Source organism: Talpa occidentalis, unplaced genomic scaffold, assembly GCF_014898055.3.
Source record: "Talpa occidentalis isolate TD23 unplaced genomic scaffold, MPIMG_talOcc4v2.1 talOcc4.11, whole genome shotgun sequence".
In the NCBI taxonomy this organism is placed as follows: domain Eukaryota; kingdom Metazoa; phylum Chordata; class Mammalia; order Eulipotyphla; family Talpidae; genus Talpa; species Talpa occidentalis.
This window is the reverse complement of record NW_023601104.1, coordinates 39,203,148-39,217,279: the sequence shown is the minus strand read 5'-3', so window position 1 is coordinate 39,217,279 and position 14,132 is coordinate 39,203,148. Positions and strand designations below refer to the sequence as shown.

The window sequence follows — 14,132 nt, the reverse complement described above, 5'->3', positions numbered from 1 at the left end:
GCCCACGGGCACCCGCGCTGCCCTCCCGCTGCTGGGCCTGGGGCGGGAACGTCTACAACGTGCGCCCCGAACTCCACCCTAAACCCGCGGAACAGGGGGAGCCCGACCCGGGTGCGCCCTCAGGGCCCCCAGGAGCCGGCAGCGAGCCCGGGCTCAGGGCCGACCCGACCGTGCGCTCCTCCGGGCCCGACATGAGCCCCGGAGCCCCGCGTCCAGCCCTTCCCCGCCGGCCTGGCGGCCCCTGCGCACAGCCCGCGGCCTGGCCTCACCAGCCCAGTCTGGCTCGCCCGCCCCCGCCGCGAGGCCCCGGGCCGGGGCGCACAGGGCGCCTCCCCGCCGGGCGCTGGGCCGTTTCCCGCCACGACTTCACCTCAAGTCCCGCGAAGCTGGCGCGGCACCAGCGCGGGGCGGCGGGCGCATGCGCGGCAGAGGGGCGCAGGCGCGCGCAGGTGCGGTGGGCGGGGCGAGCGCAGAGACGTTCCCGTGGTCACGCCCCCGCGGCTGGGTTGGGCCCTCGCGCTGGAGCGGGGCGGGGCCGCCGTAGCCGCAGCGAGGCCTGTGCCCACGACGCGCCGGGCGGGAAGGGCGGGAAGGGCGGGACGCGCCTGTTTGGATGTGAAACTTCAGGGCGCGTGAGCTCAGCCCGGACACCCAAACCCCGCACTAAAAAGCGAGGTCACCAGGACACTGAGGTTCCAGGTGCCGCTGCTCTGGGGACCCTGGGGGCGCCCCGAAGCCCACGCTGCCGCCCGGACCCCCGCGGGCTCTCCGGACGCGTAGACCCGTCGCCGGCGGCTTGTCGTGGCCCCGGGCGGGCGGGGCGCTCGCCGTGATTTCCAGCAGCTTTAGCTGACCGGGTCTGGCCCTAAAAGGGCGTGTGTGCATTATAGAAAATTTGAAAAGTAATAAAAAGCATAATGAACAATATGCAACTGTGATTCTTCCATCAGAAGAGACTTTTATGAGCTAGCTTATTTTATTCCCAGTATTTCCCAACATTTTAAATTGTGAAATATAGCATCTGTGTACAAGGGTAGACGGTACAAATGTAGAGTTTGAGAATTATAAAATGAACTCCCATTAACCAGGTCGAGAAATAGCAAATCACATCATATCATAATCTTCCTCCATAAGGAAGCACCAGTGTGACTTTTATTAAAATTATTTGCTTTGCTCTTCATTTTAATATATCATCTATGTATGCATAATTAAAACATGATTTTAATTTTGTCTGGTATTTAGAATTTAAATCAAGTCATATTATGTTTATTTTATATCTTGACTCTTTCACTAAACAATATGAAAGCAAGATTGGCCCACATCATTGGATATACCTAGAACCTAATTATTTTCACTGCTGTATAATATTCCGCATGATGCATTTTTTTCCATTTTATTCTACACACACAAGGGTTAACAACATCATATTTCATTGATTTTTCCTTCTTTTGTGATACTACATTATCTCTAGAATTTTATATTGTACCTTCATTTAACATCGTACCATGAGTATTGTTCACATCATTAAAAACTTTAGAATCTTGGTATCAATTGCTACATTTCATTTGTGTATATACTGTAATTTATTTAACCAGTTCCTAGGCTTTTCATTTTAATTTTCAATTATTTGCTACTGTAAAGAAAATGCTGGTGAACGTTTTTATACATAAAGATTTTTATCTGTATTTCCAAGTATTTCCTTAAGCCATGTCCCCCAAATAGAAAGGTGTATCAAGCAGTATAAATATGCTAAATTCACAGTTCTCTGCAGAAGAGATACTAATTCAATCTTTCTCAGGAATGAATGAGACTACATGTTTCACCTTGCCCTTGCCAACATTTCATTTTTTTTTTCTATATAAAAAGGAACAGGCAGGGGCAGGAGCAGTGGTTACACTGCAGTTGGATGTAGAAATTAGAGGCAAAGGAGGTTCTGGGAGGTTTACAGTCTGGAAGTTCTTTCCAGGATGTCTGCACACATCTTCCCAATAACTGCCAAGGTCTTGCCAAGAGAAGGACTCCATGAGTCTCTAGATGTCTGGAGCCTCAATGACATTCCTGGCCTTTCAAGCCTGATGCTTCCATTTTACAATTTCAGCTGTCTGGCTGGAGGTGGTCAAATGCCAACCAGACTCTTCCATTTTACGATCCTTAATCATCTCAAAAACAAACCCCGGCCTCTGCTGAGGTGATGAGGCCTTGCTGATGGTGGACTCAGGGGAGCCACGGCCAGTGCTGACTTTAGCAGGGCCTGGTGCTAGTCCTGGAGGGCGACGCGGCTGGACATTGGGGCTGGTCTGCAGGCTTCAGGCCACCGGGCCCCGGGGCTTTTGTTTCAGGGCCACTTGTCATGTGCTCAGCTGCTTCCCGCTCCGCCTCAGCCCAGGTCTGCAGTTCCTAACACATGGGACCGACCAACAGGCGCCCTTCGACAGGGGTTGGATAAAGGAACCGTGGAATGCAAAATCAAGGGGTTGCTGCTTGGCCATGACAACTATGAAGTGGTGTCTTTGGGGACAACATAGATGGACTTTAGCTGATTCTGCTGAGTGAAATAAGTCAGAAAGTGAAAGACAATTACTGGGGAGTTTCACTTATTTGTGGAATATAAATAAGCAAACAAACTGGTAAAACACACCAAAAATAACTCAAAAACTGAAAAATATGGTGGTTACCAGAGGGGAGGGAGGGAGGGGAGGGATGGAGGGGCGGGTCCTAGTTCCCAAGCGGCTGTGGAGGGTCATGATGACTGACAGATGAATGACATTTGTAGGGAAACCCAAGGAAATAAAGGGGTGAGTATTCTTCTCTTTTCATGAAGGACACAAACTCCCTTTAACCTGCCCCAACTGAACTTTCCACCATGCTGTCCTTGCAGAGTTTGCTGACCTGGTCCTGTCTGCACAGCCCCAGGGAAGGTGTCCGGCCTCTCTGGCGGTTCCACAGCTGCCCAATGTCCTGGGCTGACATGAGCATTTGGGGGGGGGGCAATGGGTGCTGCAGCTCTTGGGGACACTGGGGATATGGATTGCGGTGGTGGTGGCCATGGGATCTTCCTTGACCTCCCCTCTTCCCTTCACAGAGACGGCCCCACAATTCTCCTGGGTCGGTCTCTCCCTGCCCCTGCCCTGAGAAATCCTCTTAAAAAATTGCTCTTTTTGGCCAGACAATCCTTCCAGCCCGAGCGTGAAGCGGAAACACAGCCGTCCCTCCCACTCTGCCACTTCTCACGCAGCGCCAGGGTGTCTGCACTGGGTGGGCTGGAGGCTTTGGGAGGAACTGAAATGGGGAACTGGCAGGTTTCTCTTTCTCTGCTCAGCCAGGGTCACCTGGAGGTTTTTTTTTTTTTTTTTCCCTCACTCCTCACCTGGAGGTTTTTATACGTTCTCGCCGGATCCATTGACTCAGCAGCTGGAGGCTGCTCCCCACCAGCACCACAGCAGCTCTGCCGCAGGCACAGCTCCTCTATCTGCTCATCTCCTGTGGCCCTTTCTGGCCTGCGGCAGTGGCCCGCAGTGTGGCCTCCTCATCTCCTCAGTCAAAGCCCAGGTGCCAATGCTCTGGCCCAGCCACTGTCCTCCCTGCCCACTCACCATGGCCCGGATGGCTGGTGCCCAGCAGGGCATGAGGGAGGCCGGAGTCCCTGGTACAGGAGGCCGCATTCGTCCTTCACAAAACCACGACCTCAGGCAGGGCTGTGACCCGAGGTGGAGGGAGGTCTCCTAGGAGGAGGGGAGCGTCAGGGGCTTCCAGGGGCACCATCTCCGCTCCCCCTCAGCTGCCAGAAGAGCCATGTCTGCCTAGCCGCAGTGCTGTCCTCAGAAGCGCTCAGAGGCACACTCCCCCTTCTGTTCCCGTGCACTCTGGGCCAGACGCAGGCCTGGAGGGACACACCAGTGAGAGCAGTTTATGTGTCCCTGCCACCAACAGCCTTCTGTGGCCACCCCCACCCCGACTCACCAAGACAGAGCAGGGCGGGAGATGTGGCTCACGGCCTGTGCGGCCTGCTGCTGGTTTGAGGAAGGATCCTGTGGAAGGGGGAGACCACAGGAAGCTGTGGGCTGGCCTCAGGCCTCACCGCACTTCCTCCTGGTGGGGCTGCAGCCTGCAGAGGTATGGGTGGATCAGAGTGGCCTCCCCTGCTGTGCCAGGTCCCCCCGTCCATGCTTGCCGCAGCTTCTCCATGGGAAAACAGGGTCCTGGTGTCCCATACTGTAGTCAGGGCCTAGGCTTGGGAAGCCTGGTTAGAGATCTGTGCTCCCCAGAGCTCAGAAACTGATGGAAAATCCCATCGCTGAAATGAGGCTGATAGGACAAAAGTGGCTCCAGTGGGGTTTCCTTTCTCTATACCAGGGGAAAGTCTATTATCTATCAGCTACCCACCCACACACCCACATCACCTGTCCTGTCCCAGCAGAGCATCTTGTCCTGGGACACAGCACACTGTATTGTAGGACCATTTCCAGCCATGCTAGTTAGCAGTTCCTTGCTCTGAGAAAGAACTTTTTGGAGGAAGGTGCAGAGAATGGACTATTGAGCTTTAAAACCTTCTGTCTTGGGCCTCCCTGGTGGTGCAAGGGGTTAAGCACAGCACTGTGAAGCTATCTACAGCCTCTGCAGCACTAGTTCGATCCCCGGCCTGCCAGGGAGCTGACCCACAGGGTGCAGCAGACCTCTCCTGTCTCCCGGCTGCTCCCCTCAGCAGTGGATTTCAGTAGATCTGCCTGTTCTTCTCCCCACTCTGTCTCTGGTGAATCCTCCCACCCCTGCACCTCTGGCCTAGACTCCAGCTCTTGTATGCATAAATAAATCAATCTTTTTTTCTTTTCAAAAAGTTACTCAAAGGTGATGTGACTGCTACAATAGGGACTCCTGTCTTCTCCCTTGTTTGAGGGCTGAATGAGCTAATAGATGCAAGGGGGTAGAGAAAGTACATGGCATACAACCATTACTAAAATTTATATTTTAATAATAATAATGATGATAATAATTACTATTATATTGTTTTAATTTAATAGCTATTATTATTATTACCACTATTACTGTTATAATATGATTTAAACATGGACATTTTTACCTTGATGTTTCATTTTTATATGCCTTCTCCCTACTTTTCCTAAGTGTCAAAATTAAATAAGTCTAAAATTCTCTTTCTCTCTCTCCCCTGCCACAAACACTCTATAATTTTGAAGATAAATGAGTCAGAGAGAAAAAATCCCAAACCAACAATCCCCCCCAAACCTAAACAAAATCCCATTCCAAAATGTCATCCAAGCTTTTTGAGTTCTTTCTTCCCTCTTTTCTAGCTGTAGACTGTTTTCCGGTTTGGAGTGTCACAGATTTTCAATTTTTTTCAAACGCAAAATGAATAAAATTTAATACTCATAAAAAACAATTCATAAACTTGTTTTTTATTGTTTAATACTCATAAACAATACAAGTCCTGTGAATACACATTTCAATGTCAACAAAACAAACACCATCAATTCAAAACTGATGGACTTGACTGTTATGATCTATCCACTTATCTATTTATTCAATTAACAGAGACCTGTTTATTTAACAGAATACAAGTGCATTTCAATATACTTGGTGTGATGGAAAGAGGCAGTCAATTGTAATTATGGTTCCCAATCAGGGGCAATTTTGCCTCTCTGGAGATATTTGACAATATTTGGAGACTATTTTGCTTGTAAGTACCGGGATGGAGACCAGAGTTGCTGACAACGCCCTCCAGTACACAGGGCACCACCGCCTGAGCCCCCCAAACAATCTCCACTTCAAAATGTCAACACTGTTGAGCTCCAGTATCCTGACACAGGTGGTCTAGGAAACAGAGGCTCTTAGTAGTTCTCAGGGAGCTCAGGAAAACTCTTGGTTTCCTGAAGACCAACCCAGACCAGTTCCTCCAGGACCACGGAGGACAGAGCCCAGGTAACTTCAAAGTGAGCCTCCTATTAAGGTTAAGAAGCACCTTTGGTAAATTAGCAGGTCATTCCAACCTGGGCAGGAAGACCAACCCACCAGCTCCCCTTGGCCAATCACAGAGTTCAGACAAGCAGAGAAATTCCTTTTATTGGAGGTTCCTCTACAGGGAATCCTCCCAGGCTGCAGATCAGCAGCAGCCAAGGGAGGGGAGTACTGAGTCCAGCATCTGTTTATCGCTCCTCTGTCAAGTAGTTACCAGGAGTCTCTACCATAAAACTTCTCATTAAAGTTTGGTGTAGGCTTTTTTTTGGAGGGGGGGCTGTTTTAAATATATATTAATGATCACCAAGAGACATGAATTTCAGAAAATTCTCTTAGTGTTAGTAAGTGTTCATGTCAGCAATCTATCTTTGGGACATGTGGAATAACTAAGCAGTGTAAAGAATACTCACTCTTATTTAGGTCGTTATCCAATTGCTCTAATTCAATATAATATCCTTTCTGGTTTGAGACTTTTAGAAAGATTCTTTTAGGTCCTCAAGCCAAGATCTTTCTTCAATGGGACGAGAAACAGATTTGGAGGGTGCAGCGGCCAGGGACTCCACATATAATTTTGTTTCCTAATGTTACTCTCATGTGTGTCGGAGAGGTATGGTTTCCACCCCATGACGCCCACCTGGCTCTAGGAGACTCACGGAGTCACAGCAGGTAACTGGTTTCGGAACGTCCGGGTCTCCCGAGACTAGATGTGTCCGTGCGATCTCACTAACTTCACCGCGGCTCCCTGTCCTGCCACTCATCTTCCACCTGCGATCTGGAACCGCCTTTCGTCTCACTCCTGGGCCCCAAACACGCATGTGATGTGCTCACCACGAGGAGAATGTGTGCCCCTGTGAACTATGGGTTTGTATCCTCCCACCCCTCAAATATCTGGCGAGGAAGCATCGGGAAGGCGAAGACCTGATGGGTGTGGGGCCAGGGCTGCAGCTAATGCTTCCTCTCAGCGGGCGCCTTTGCTTTCATTCTGCTGTTGGACAGCGCCTCTGGGGCGCGTTCTGGCTGCCCCCTGTTCACCCTCAGCCCCATTTCGGACAAACACTGGCCCTGCCTCCCCTCCAGGCAAAGCCACTGCAGGGCACTGGAGTCCCACTGGGGTTTGCTCCATGCAACTCGCTTGCGAGCATTCAAGGGTCCCTTTCAAACCCTGCATATACCCAGAGGCATATACCCAAGCCCTGGACAGCCACGCCCCCCATGCCCGGTATCTGGCTCACCTGCTCAGCGAGGTGGGGGCTCCCTCTTCTCCCCCTCCTTGCAACGGTGGGCGAGGGATGGTCTGAACAGGACAAAGTCCACTATGGCCACAGGGTGGTCCCTGGGGAGGAGCGTTTGTGCTCTTGGCCTTGCTAGGACACAGATGTGCAGAGCAGGGAACTCCAATTGCAGAGGAACTCCAGGCGCAGCGCGACAGGGAGGCTTGGAGGGAAAGGCCAGGTAAGCAAATACTGTCTCAACAGCAGCCAGTCGGGGTTTGGGGGCAGGTAAGAGAAGGCGCCCCATCTCGGTTGGTGTTGCTTTACTGGGTGCAGTTTTCAGCTGAGTGTGATCACTGACACTCTAGTCCCGTCCCCCCACCCCGCATATCACTGCAGGCGCAGTGGAGCGCACAGGGCAGCGATGGAGACGTTTCCCTCTATCTGGAAGAACCTACCTGGGGCAGGAGGCGCTGGGGACGTCCCCGACACCATCACTCCGCGAAGCCCAAACCTCCCATTCCCCAATTCCCAGGGCCCCCCTCAGACACCCCCTCTCACGGCCGTTCTGCTGGCCAAAAAGTGGATGCTGGACTGGTCGCACGGCCCCCTGCCGCCACCCCTCGGCTCCGCCGTCTACCTCAGCTGCAAGGAGCTCGACAGCCGTGCGCCCTGCAGCCTGGCGAGCTGGTCTCCGGGGCCGGGCCCACGGGGCAAGCCCTTCCTGAGCTGCTGGCCTGGGAGCAGCAGATCCTGTTCATCCTCGACGACTTCAAGGAGCTGATGGTGCCTTGCGGGGAGCCTGGTGCCGGTGCTCCTGGGGAGCCTGCTGTGGAGGAAGGTGCTCCCCGGTGCCGCCCTGCTGGTGACCATGCGCTTGGTGGCGCTGGGCGAGCTGCTGCCCCTGGTGAAGCGGCCGCTCCTCCTGGAGATGCGGGGCTTGGTGGCCTGCACCACTTTGGGGAGGAGGCTCAAGCGCGGAGGTCCTTCAGTCTGATGAAGAGCAGCACGGCGCTGTTTGGCCTGGGTGGGGCGCCCGCCGTTTGCTGGCTGGTCTGCAACTGCCTGCAGCTGCTGCTGGACCGCAGCGAAGACCGAGCCCCACCTGCCTCACCAGGCCTCCACTCTCCAGAGACCAAGCTAGAAGCCCGGGTGAGTGCCCGCCAAGTGGTCTCTGGAGCTGCTTCAGCTTGAGGGTGGAGAGGCAGGAGCAGGAGGGGAGAGGCCAGCACAGAGACAGCTTGGACCAGGCAGTGCCGGGGGCTGGGTAGAGCTTGCCAGCTGCAAAGAGACCCCGTGGGCTGGGGAAGGAGCAGCCCCAGGCTGGGGAAGGGGAGTGTCTCTCTGTGCAGCACATGGCATATCTCTCTGAGGCCAGTGCCAGGCACTGGGTTGCGTGTCCTTGAGCTGGAGGACAGCAGGGTCTGTTAGCCTGATCCTGAGTGTCAGGGCAGCTCATGGTTTCTTTGGGAGGATCCTCTAATGAGACGGTTGAGTCAGGGCACACATGTATTTGACATCAAAACACCTCAGTAGTCACAGACAGGACTGCCAGGGTTTGGTCACTTTGGCGCTCACCCACAGAGGGGAGGATGGAGTGTCTCTAGCAAGCAGGAGAAAATGGTCTTGAGAACAATAGTGTCTGATACCTTTGCAGGTCACAGGAAGAGGGGGATTTTCTTGCTGATCTAAGAGGCACCTGTGACCCGGAGCCCAGCGGGGGGAGTGGGGTCCTTCTCCTAAGGGGCATCTTTTCCTCCTCTCTCCTCTCCCAGGTGGGGCCTCCAGGGGAGCACAGCCACTATGGCTCTGAAGTCCCTCATCCTGTTCTCACCGCTGGTCCTGGTGCTGGTAGGGGTGAGGGAGACCTTCCTGGGTGAGGGAGACTCAGGCCCAGAGGTTCCAGCGGCAGCACGTGGATTCCGGAACAGGCCCCTTTGGCTGCACCTACTGTGACTAGATGATGAGCAACCGGAGTATTTCAGGGAAGCAGTTCAACACATTTGTGCACGAGCACCTTGTGACTGTCCAGGCCGTCTGCCACGAGACAAACTTCCCCTGCAAGGATGGGTCAATATGCCACAAGAGCACTTCTAGAATGAGCATCACAGAGTGTGATTGGAAACCAAAGACCTCCGATTACAACCATATTAACAGAATGAGACACATTGTCATTGCATGTGCAGGGAACCCGCTTAAGCCCGTCCACTATGATCATTCCATTCCGTGAGGGTCTCCTCTGAGGCTGATAGGGATGCACCCCACCCCCACCCATCCCCATAGCCCCTGATCTCCCGAGCTTTTCCCTCTTTGCCCAATTGGGAATAACCCAAGTTGGGCTCTGGCCATCCCACACCAGCATCCCTGCTGGAGGCTTGCACCATGTGGCTTTGGGGGGTGGGACAGGCTTGTATGGGGTACCATGTTAACCTCCTCACTGCTTCTTTCAATAAAACACACTTGCAACTTCAAGCTGCCCCAGCCAGGGCCTGTCTGTGTGATGCTTCCCTGCAGGGCTGAGAGCCGAAATCTGGGAGCTCTGGGGAGCAGCAAGGGAGAAATCAAGTGCCTGCTCTTCTGACCCTAGTTTTCAGTGACCTAAGAACATTCCTTTGCTAGAGATTCTGTGAAGCCAGGATGAAATTTTAAGTGTGGGCTGTTTCAGATAGAAGGGAGCTATGGGATTGTGGGTGACCTGGTGGGGGGTATGTTGGTAACATACATATAAAAAAGGGGTGACATATAAAGGCATACCAAGAGTCATATGTGGTGTGAAAACCAATATTATCTTTTTTAAAAAAATAAGAAAAAAAATTTAAATGAGATACAATCTAGGACACTGTCCTGCTGGGTGACCTGACACAAGGTGAGGCTCAGTTCTTCCCTTTCCTGGGAAGAACAGCAGGATGTCAGAGGACCCTGCTCAGTTTCAGGGTAGGTTGGAGGAGTCTGTGGAATTATGATCCTAAATTTCTACTTCTTTTTATTTGAGTGAGCAGTGGAGCCTGGAGTATCTTGAGTGAGAAAATAAGGAAATGTTTGCCAAATTATATAGACATGTCAAAAGAACACAGTGGTCAACTTGAAGGGACATTCATAGGCTTAACCTGAATTAAATCTCTCCGTGTCCTTTCCACTAATCCCTGAGCCTCCCTGGTGGTGCAAGGGGTTAAGACGTAACCTATAAAGCTATCCGCAACCACTGTAGCACGAGCTCAATCCCTGGCTGGCCAGGGAGCAACCCACATGCGCAGCAGACCTCTCCTGTCTCGCCCACTGCTCCCCTCAGCAGTTATTTCGGTCAGTCTGCCTGTTTTGCTCCCCACTCTGTCTCTGATGAATCCTCTCACTGCCTGCACCCGGGTTCTTCTATGTAAAAATAAATAAAATCTTTTAAAAAAACATGTATCAAGTTTCTACAGGGGAGTGCAGCCTTTCATGCAGCCTGCAATTTGTCTTTTCCTCCTATACAAACTCCTTCTCGAGGTCAAATGGAGGTTAAAGGTGCATTTTCCCCCCTCTACTCCTCCCATGCTGTGGAATGAAACTGGGCAAGAGACTACAGTAGGGATTACAGGGTCAGGGAAGGTTTCTGAGGTTCCATCTGTGCAAAGGTCCTGGGAAAGGTGTAGTAACAGCCTTTGTTGGTTGTTTCAGGAAGTTTCCTTTCTTAGTGTGTATTTCTTTAAAAAAAATTCTCTTACCTATCCACACTACAATTATCAGAATAAAGAAATAACACTAATACAATATTATTATCTGCTGTATAGACATTATTCCATTCATTTTCACTAATTGTCCCAATTACAACTGAGGGCTGCTCTGTTGGGTGGAATTCTAAGCTCTTGAATCTTAAAACTCACACCATCAGATCATCCCTGGCCCCACACCTGTCCAAATACAAACACATAAGGAAATAATGTTTACTTTATAGATTGCTTGGATATATCTCAAAATAATTTTTAAAAAACCATTTAAAGCATTCTGTTCTTCTCATCAGGTCTCTCTCTTCAACCTCCTGGAGCCTCAAAAGTACCTGCTAACTACAGCTCAGGTTTTGAGCAAAGCAAGTGTGGTGTCCCTATACTGCACTCTGCGTAGACAGCATCTCAGAGAGCACAGCCCACTGTTGTTTAACCCATTTCTTAGGGAGCTTTTAAACCACTTCCCGAGTCAACAATCACAGAGTTCACATTGGTTGATGTTATCCAGCACTACTCTAATCTTCTGCGTTTTGCTTTATTTTATCCTAATAATAAATCCAAAAGATTCATATAAATATGCCCATCTTAGAGATGAGGTATCTGAGGAAGAGGGAAACTAAATTCTATAATTTGCCCCACTCTTATGGTGCCACAGCAGAATTAGGACCAAGACTGTCTATTATCCAGGGCAGAGAAGAATATTTATACAATACTTATGCCAGGGATATTTAAATTGTCACTTAACAGAAAACAAACAAACAAAATAAACAAACCATTCCTTTAGGTTGGAAGAAGTATGATGATCTCTATTTTTTCACCAAAGAGGATTAAGGGTTTGTACTATCTTTAGTTCCTCTATATAACCCTTACTCGGAGGACATGTTGTCACTGTAGATAAACCTGCCACATGCTCATTTTCAAGCCTTTGGAGTAGAGCTACAGGGTGGGCAAAAGTGGCCATGACTGGGGAGACCCAGCCTAAAATAGAGACGTTCTTCTCTTCCTAGTCCAGGCAGGCCACCCTTGTTCTCCAGATCAGGGAAGCCCTCTGGCTGGGCACAGATGGACACTTCTCCTCACTACCCCTGTTTCCGAGAAAAGTATTGGGAGATGTGGATTCCAGTTCAAGTGAAAGGTCGATGCAGGGGCCAGGAATGAGGAAGCCCACATAGGAAAAATACAAGATGGCCCTGACAGCAGGACCACTGATACCATCAAACCGAAACTGAAGCAATAAACAGAAGAAAAAACAACTTATAGGAGAAAAACAACTCGGCTCCATGAAAAACAACTTTGCTCCGCCTGAACCTGTTTCCAGGCCTGCCAACCCAGTTCTCCCACCTAACCTCTCCTCACCCTATAAGAACGACCCTTCCCCTAACAAGGGGTGTGACTTCACAGACCCCCACATTGGGTCCACGAAGCTCACCCCGGTGGTGCAATAAATTTTCCCTTCCTTTGAGAAAGTTTAGCCTGGCTGTCCTTTTCTTTACCACCCCAAACCTTTCACCAAGCTGCTCCAGGACTCCTGGGCAGAGAGAGGCTTCCATCCCTCCCCTGAGATCACAAGTTATATGCCCTTTGTTAACTCCAAGGGCTAATTGTTGAAAATGGCCAAAAAAGAAATCCAGGACTAGGTTACAGTTCAGGCACCAGTGCTGCATGATCTTCCCTGTTCCTCCTGGAAAACAGATGAAAACAGATGATCCACATGGGAGAGAGGCCCCTCCCAGCAGAGGGAAGCCTGGACAAATCCCCACTCTCACATTGTCCTCCTCTACCTTGAGACTGAAACTCTGATGCTCCTCCCACTCTTCTCCTCTTAGAAGCCACACCCCTTGTAGTTTCTACAAGATCTGAACCCCAGGGACCCCAGAATTGCAGAAACTGATCTCCACTCTCTCCCAGAGAACAAACTAGACACCCAGGTGAGTGCCCACCTGGTGGTCTCTGGAGCTGCTTCTGCTTGAGACTGGAGAGGCAGGAGCAGGAGGGGAGAGGTCAGCACTGAGACAGCTTAGGCCAGGCAGAGCTGGGGTGGGGAGGGGTGGGAGGGTGTAAGCAGAGCTTGCCAGCTGCAAAGAGACCCCCCATGGGGCTGGGGAAGTAAGTAGCTGTCGCAAATTTGAGAGAGGATATCATCTCTCTTGAGAACTCAAAAAATTCTTGTTTCAGGCACTGGTTTGAGTGTCCTTGAGCTGGAGGACAGCAGAGTCTGTCAGCCTGATCCTGAGTGTCAGGGCAGCTCAGGGTTTATTGGAAAGGATCTGCTAATGAAGCGGTTGAGCACGGGGTACACATGTATTTGACAGCAAACACCTCAGTAGTCACAGACAGGACTGTCTGGGTTTGGCACTTTGGCGCTCACTCACAGTGGGGACGATGGAGTTTCTCTAGCAAGCAGGAGAAAATGCTCTTTATCACAAAATGCTCTTTATCTGGTAACTTGACATATCTCACTGGAGAAGGTGACTTTCTTGCTGATCTAAGGGGCATCTGTGACCCAGAGCCCAGCGATGAGAGCAGGGTCCTTATCCTAAGAAGCGTCTTTTCCTCCTCTCTCCTCTCCCAGGTGGGGCCTCCAGGGGAGCGCGGCCACCATGGCTCTGAAGTCCCTCATCCTGTTTTCACTGCTGGTCCTGGTGCTGCTGGTGCTCGAGGGGGCCCAGCCTTCCTTGGCCCAGGATTTCCAGCGGAAGCACATAGACACCAGTAATGGCCCCTTTGGCCGTCACTACTGCAACCAGATGATGAGGCGCCGGAATCTTTTAAGCAGGACCTTCAACACCTTTGTGCACGCGTCCCTTGCAGCTGTCCAGGCCGTCTGCCGTGAGCCAAACATCCGCTGCAAAAATGGGCGGAACAACTGCCACAGGAGCAGGAATCAAATGAGCATCACAGACTGTATTCTGACACGCAGGTACCCCATCCCTAACTACAAGACCATCAACAGGAAGAAATTCATCATCATTGCCTGTTTGGGGAACCAGCTCTACTTTGATCAGTGGGTGTAGGTCTCCAGCTTAGGTTGGACAGAGATGCACCCCCACCCCGACTCATGCTTGTGGCTCCCACTCTCTTGAGCTCTTCCCTCTTTGCCCTGAAGGGAATAACCCAAGTTGGGCTCCTGGCCATCCCACAGCAGCATCCCTGCCAGAGGCTTGTACCACGTGGCTTTGGAGGGTGGGACAGGCGTGTGTGGGGTCCCCTGTTAACCTCCTCACTGCTTCTTTCAATAAAACTCACT

The 14,132-nt window shown here is 51.3% G+C and overlaps 1 protein-coding gene across 1 annotated transcript; it reads left to right on the top strand.

The window, feature by feature from the left end:
- Nucleotides 1–12,717: 12,717 nt before the first annotated feature.
- LOC119238211 (ribonuclease pancreatic-like) lies at nucleotides 12,718–14,132 on the top strand. Its single transcript, XM_037501921.2, has 2 exons — nucleotides 12,718–12,813; nucleotides 13,458–14,132. The coding sequence occupies exon 2, from the start codon at nucleotides 13,486–13,488 to the stop codon at nucleotides 13,897–13,899; it is 414 nt and encodes a 137-aa protein (XP_037357818.1). The 5' UTR covers nucleotides 12,718–12,813; nucleotides 13,458–13,485; the 3' UTR covers nucleotides 13,900–14,132.

Bases quoted from the DNA above. Each gene is read 5' to 3' on its own strand.
- LOC119238211 (XM_037501921.2), top strand. From the start codon at position 13,486: ATGGCTCTGAAGTCCCTCATCCTGTTTTCACTGCTGGTCCTGGTGCTG.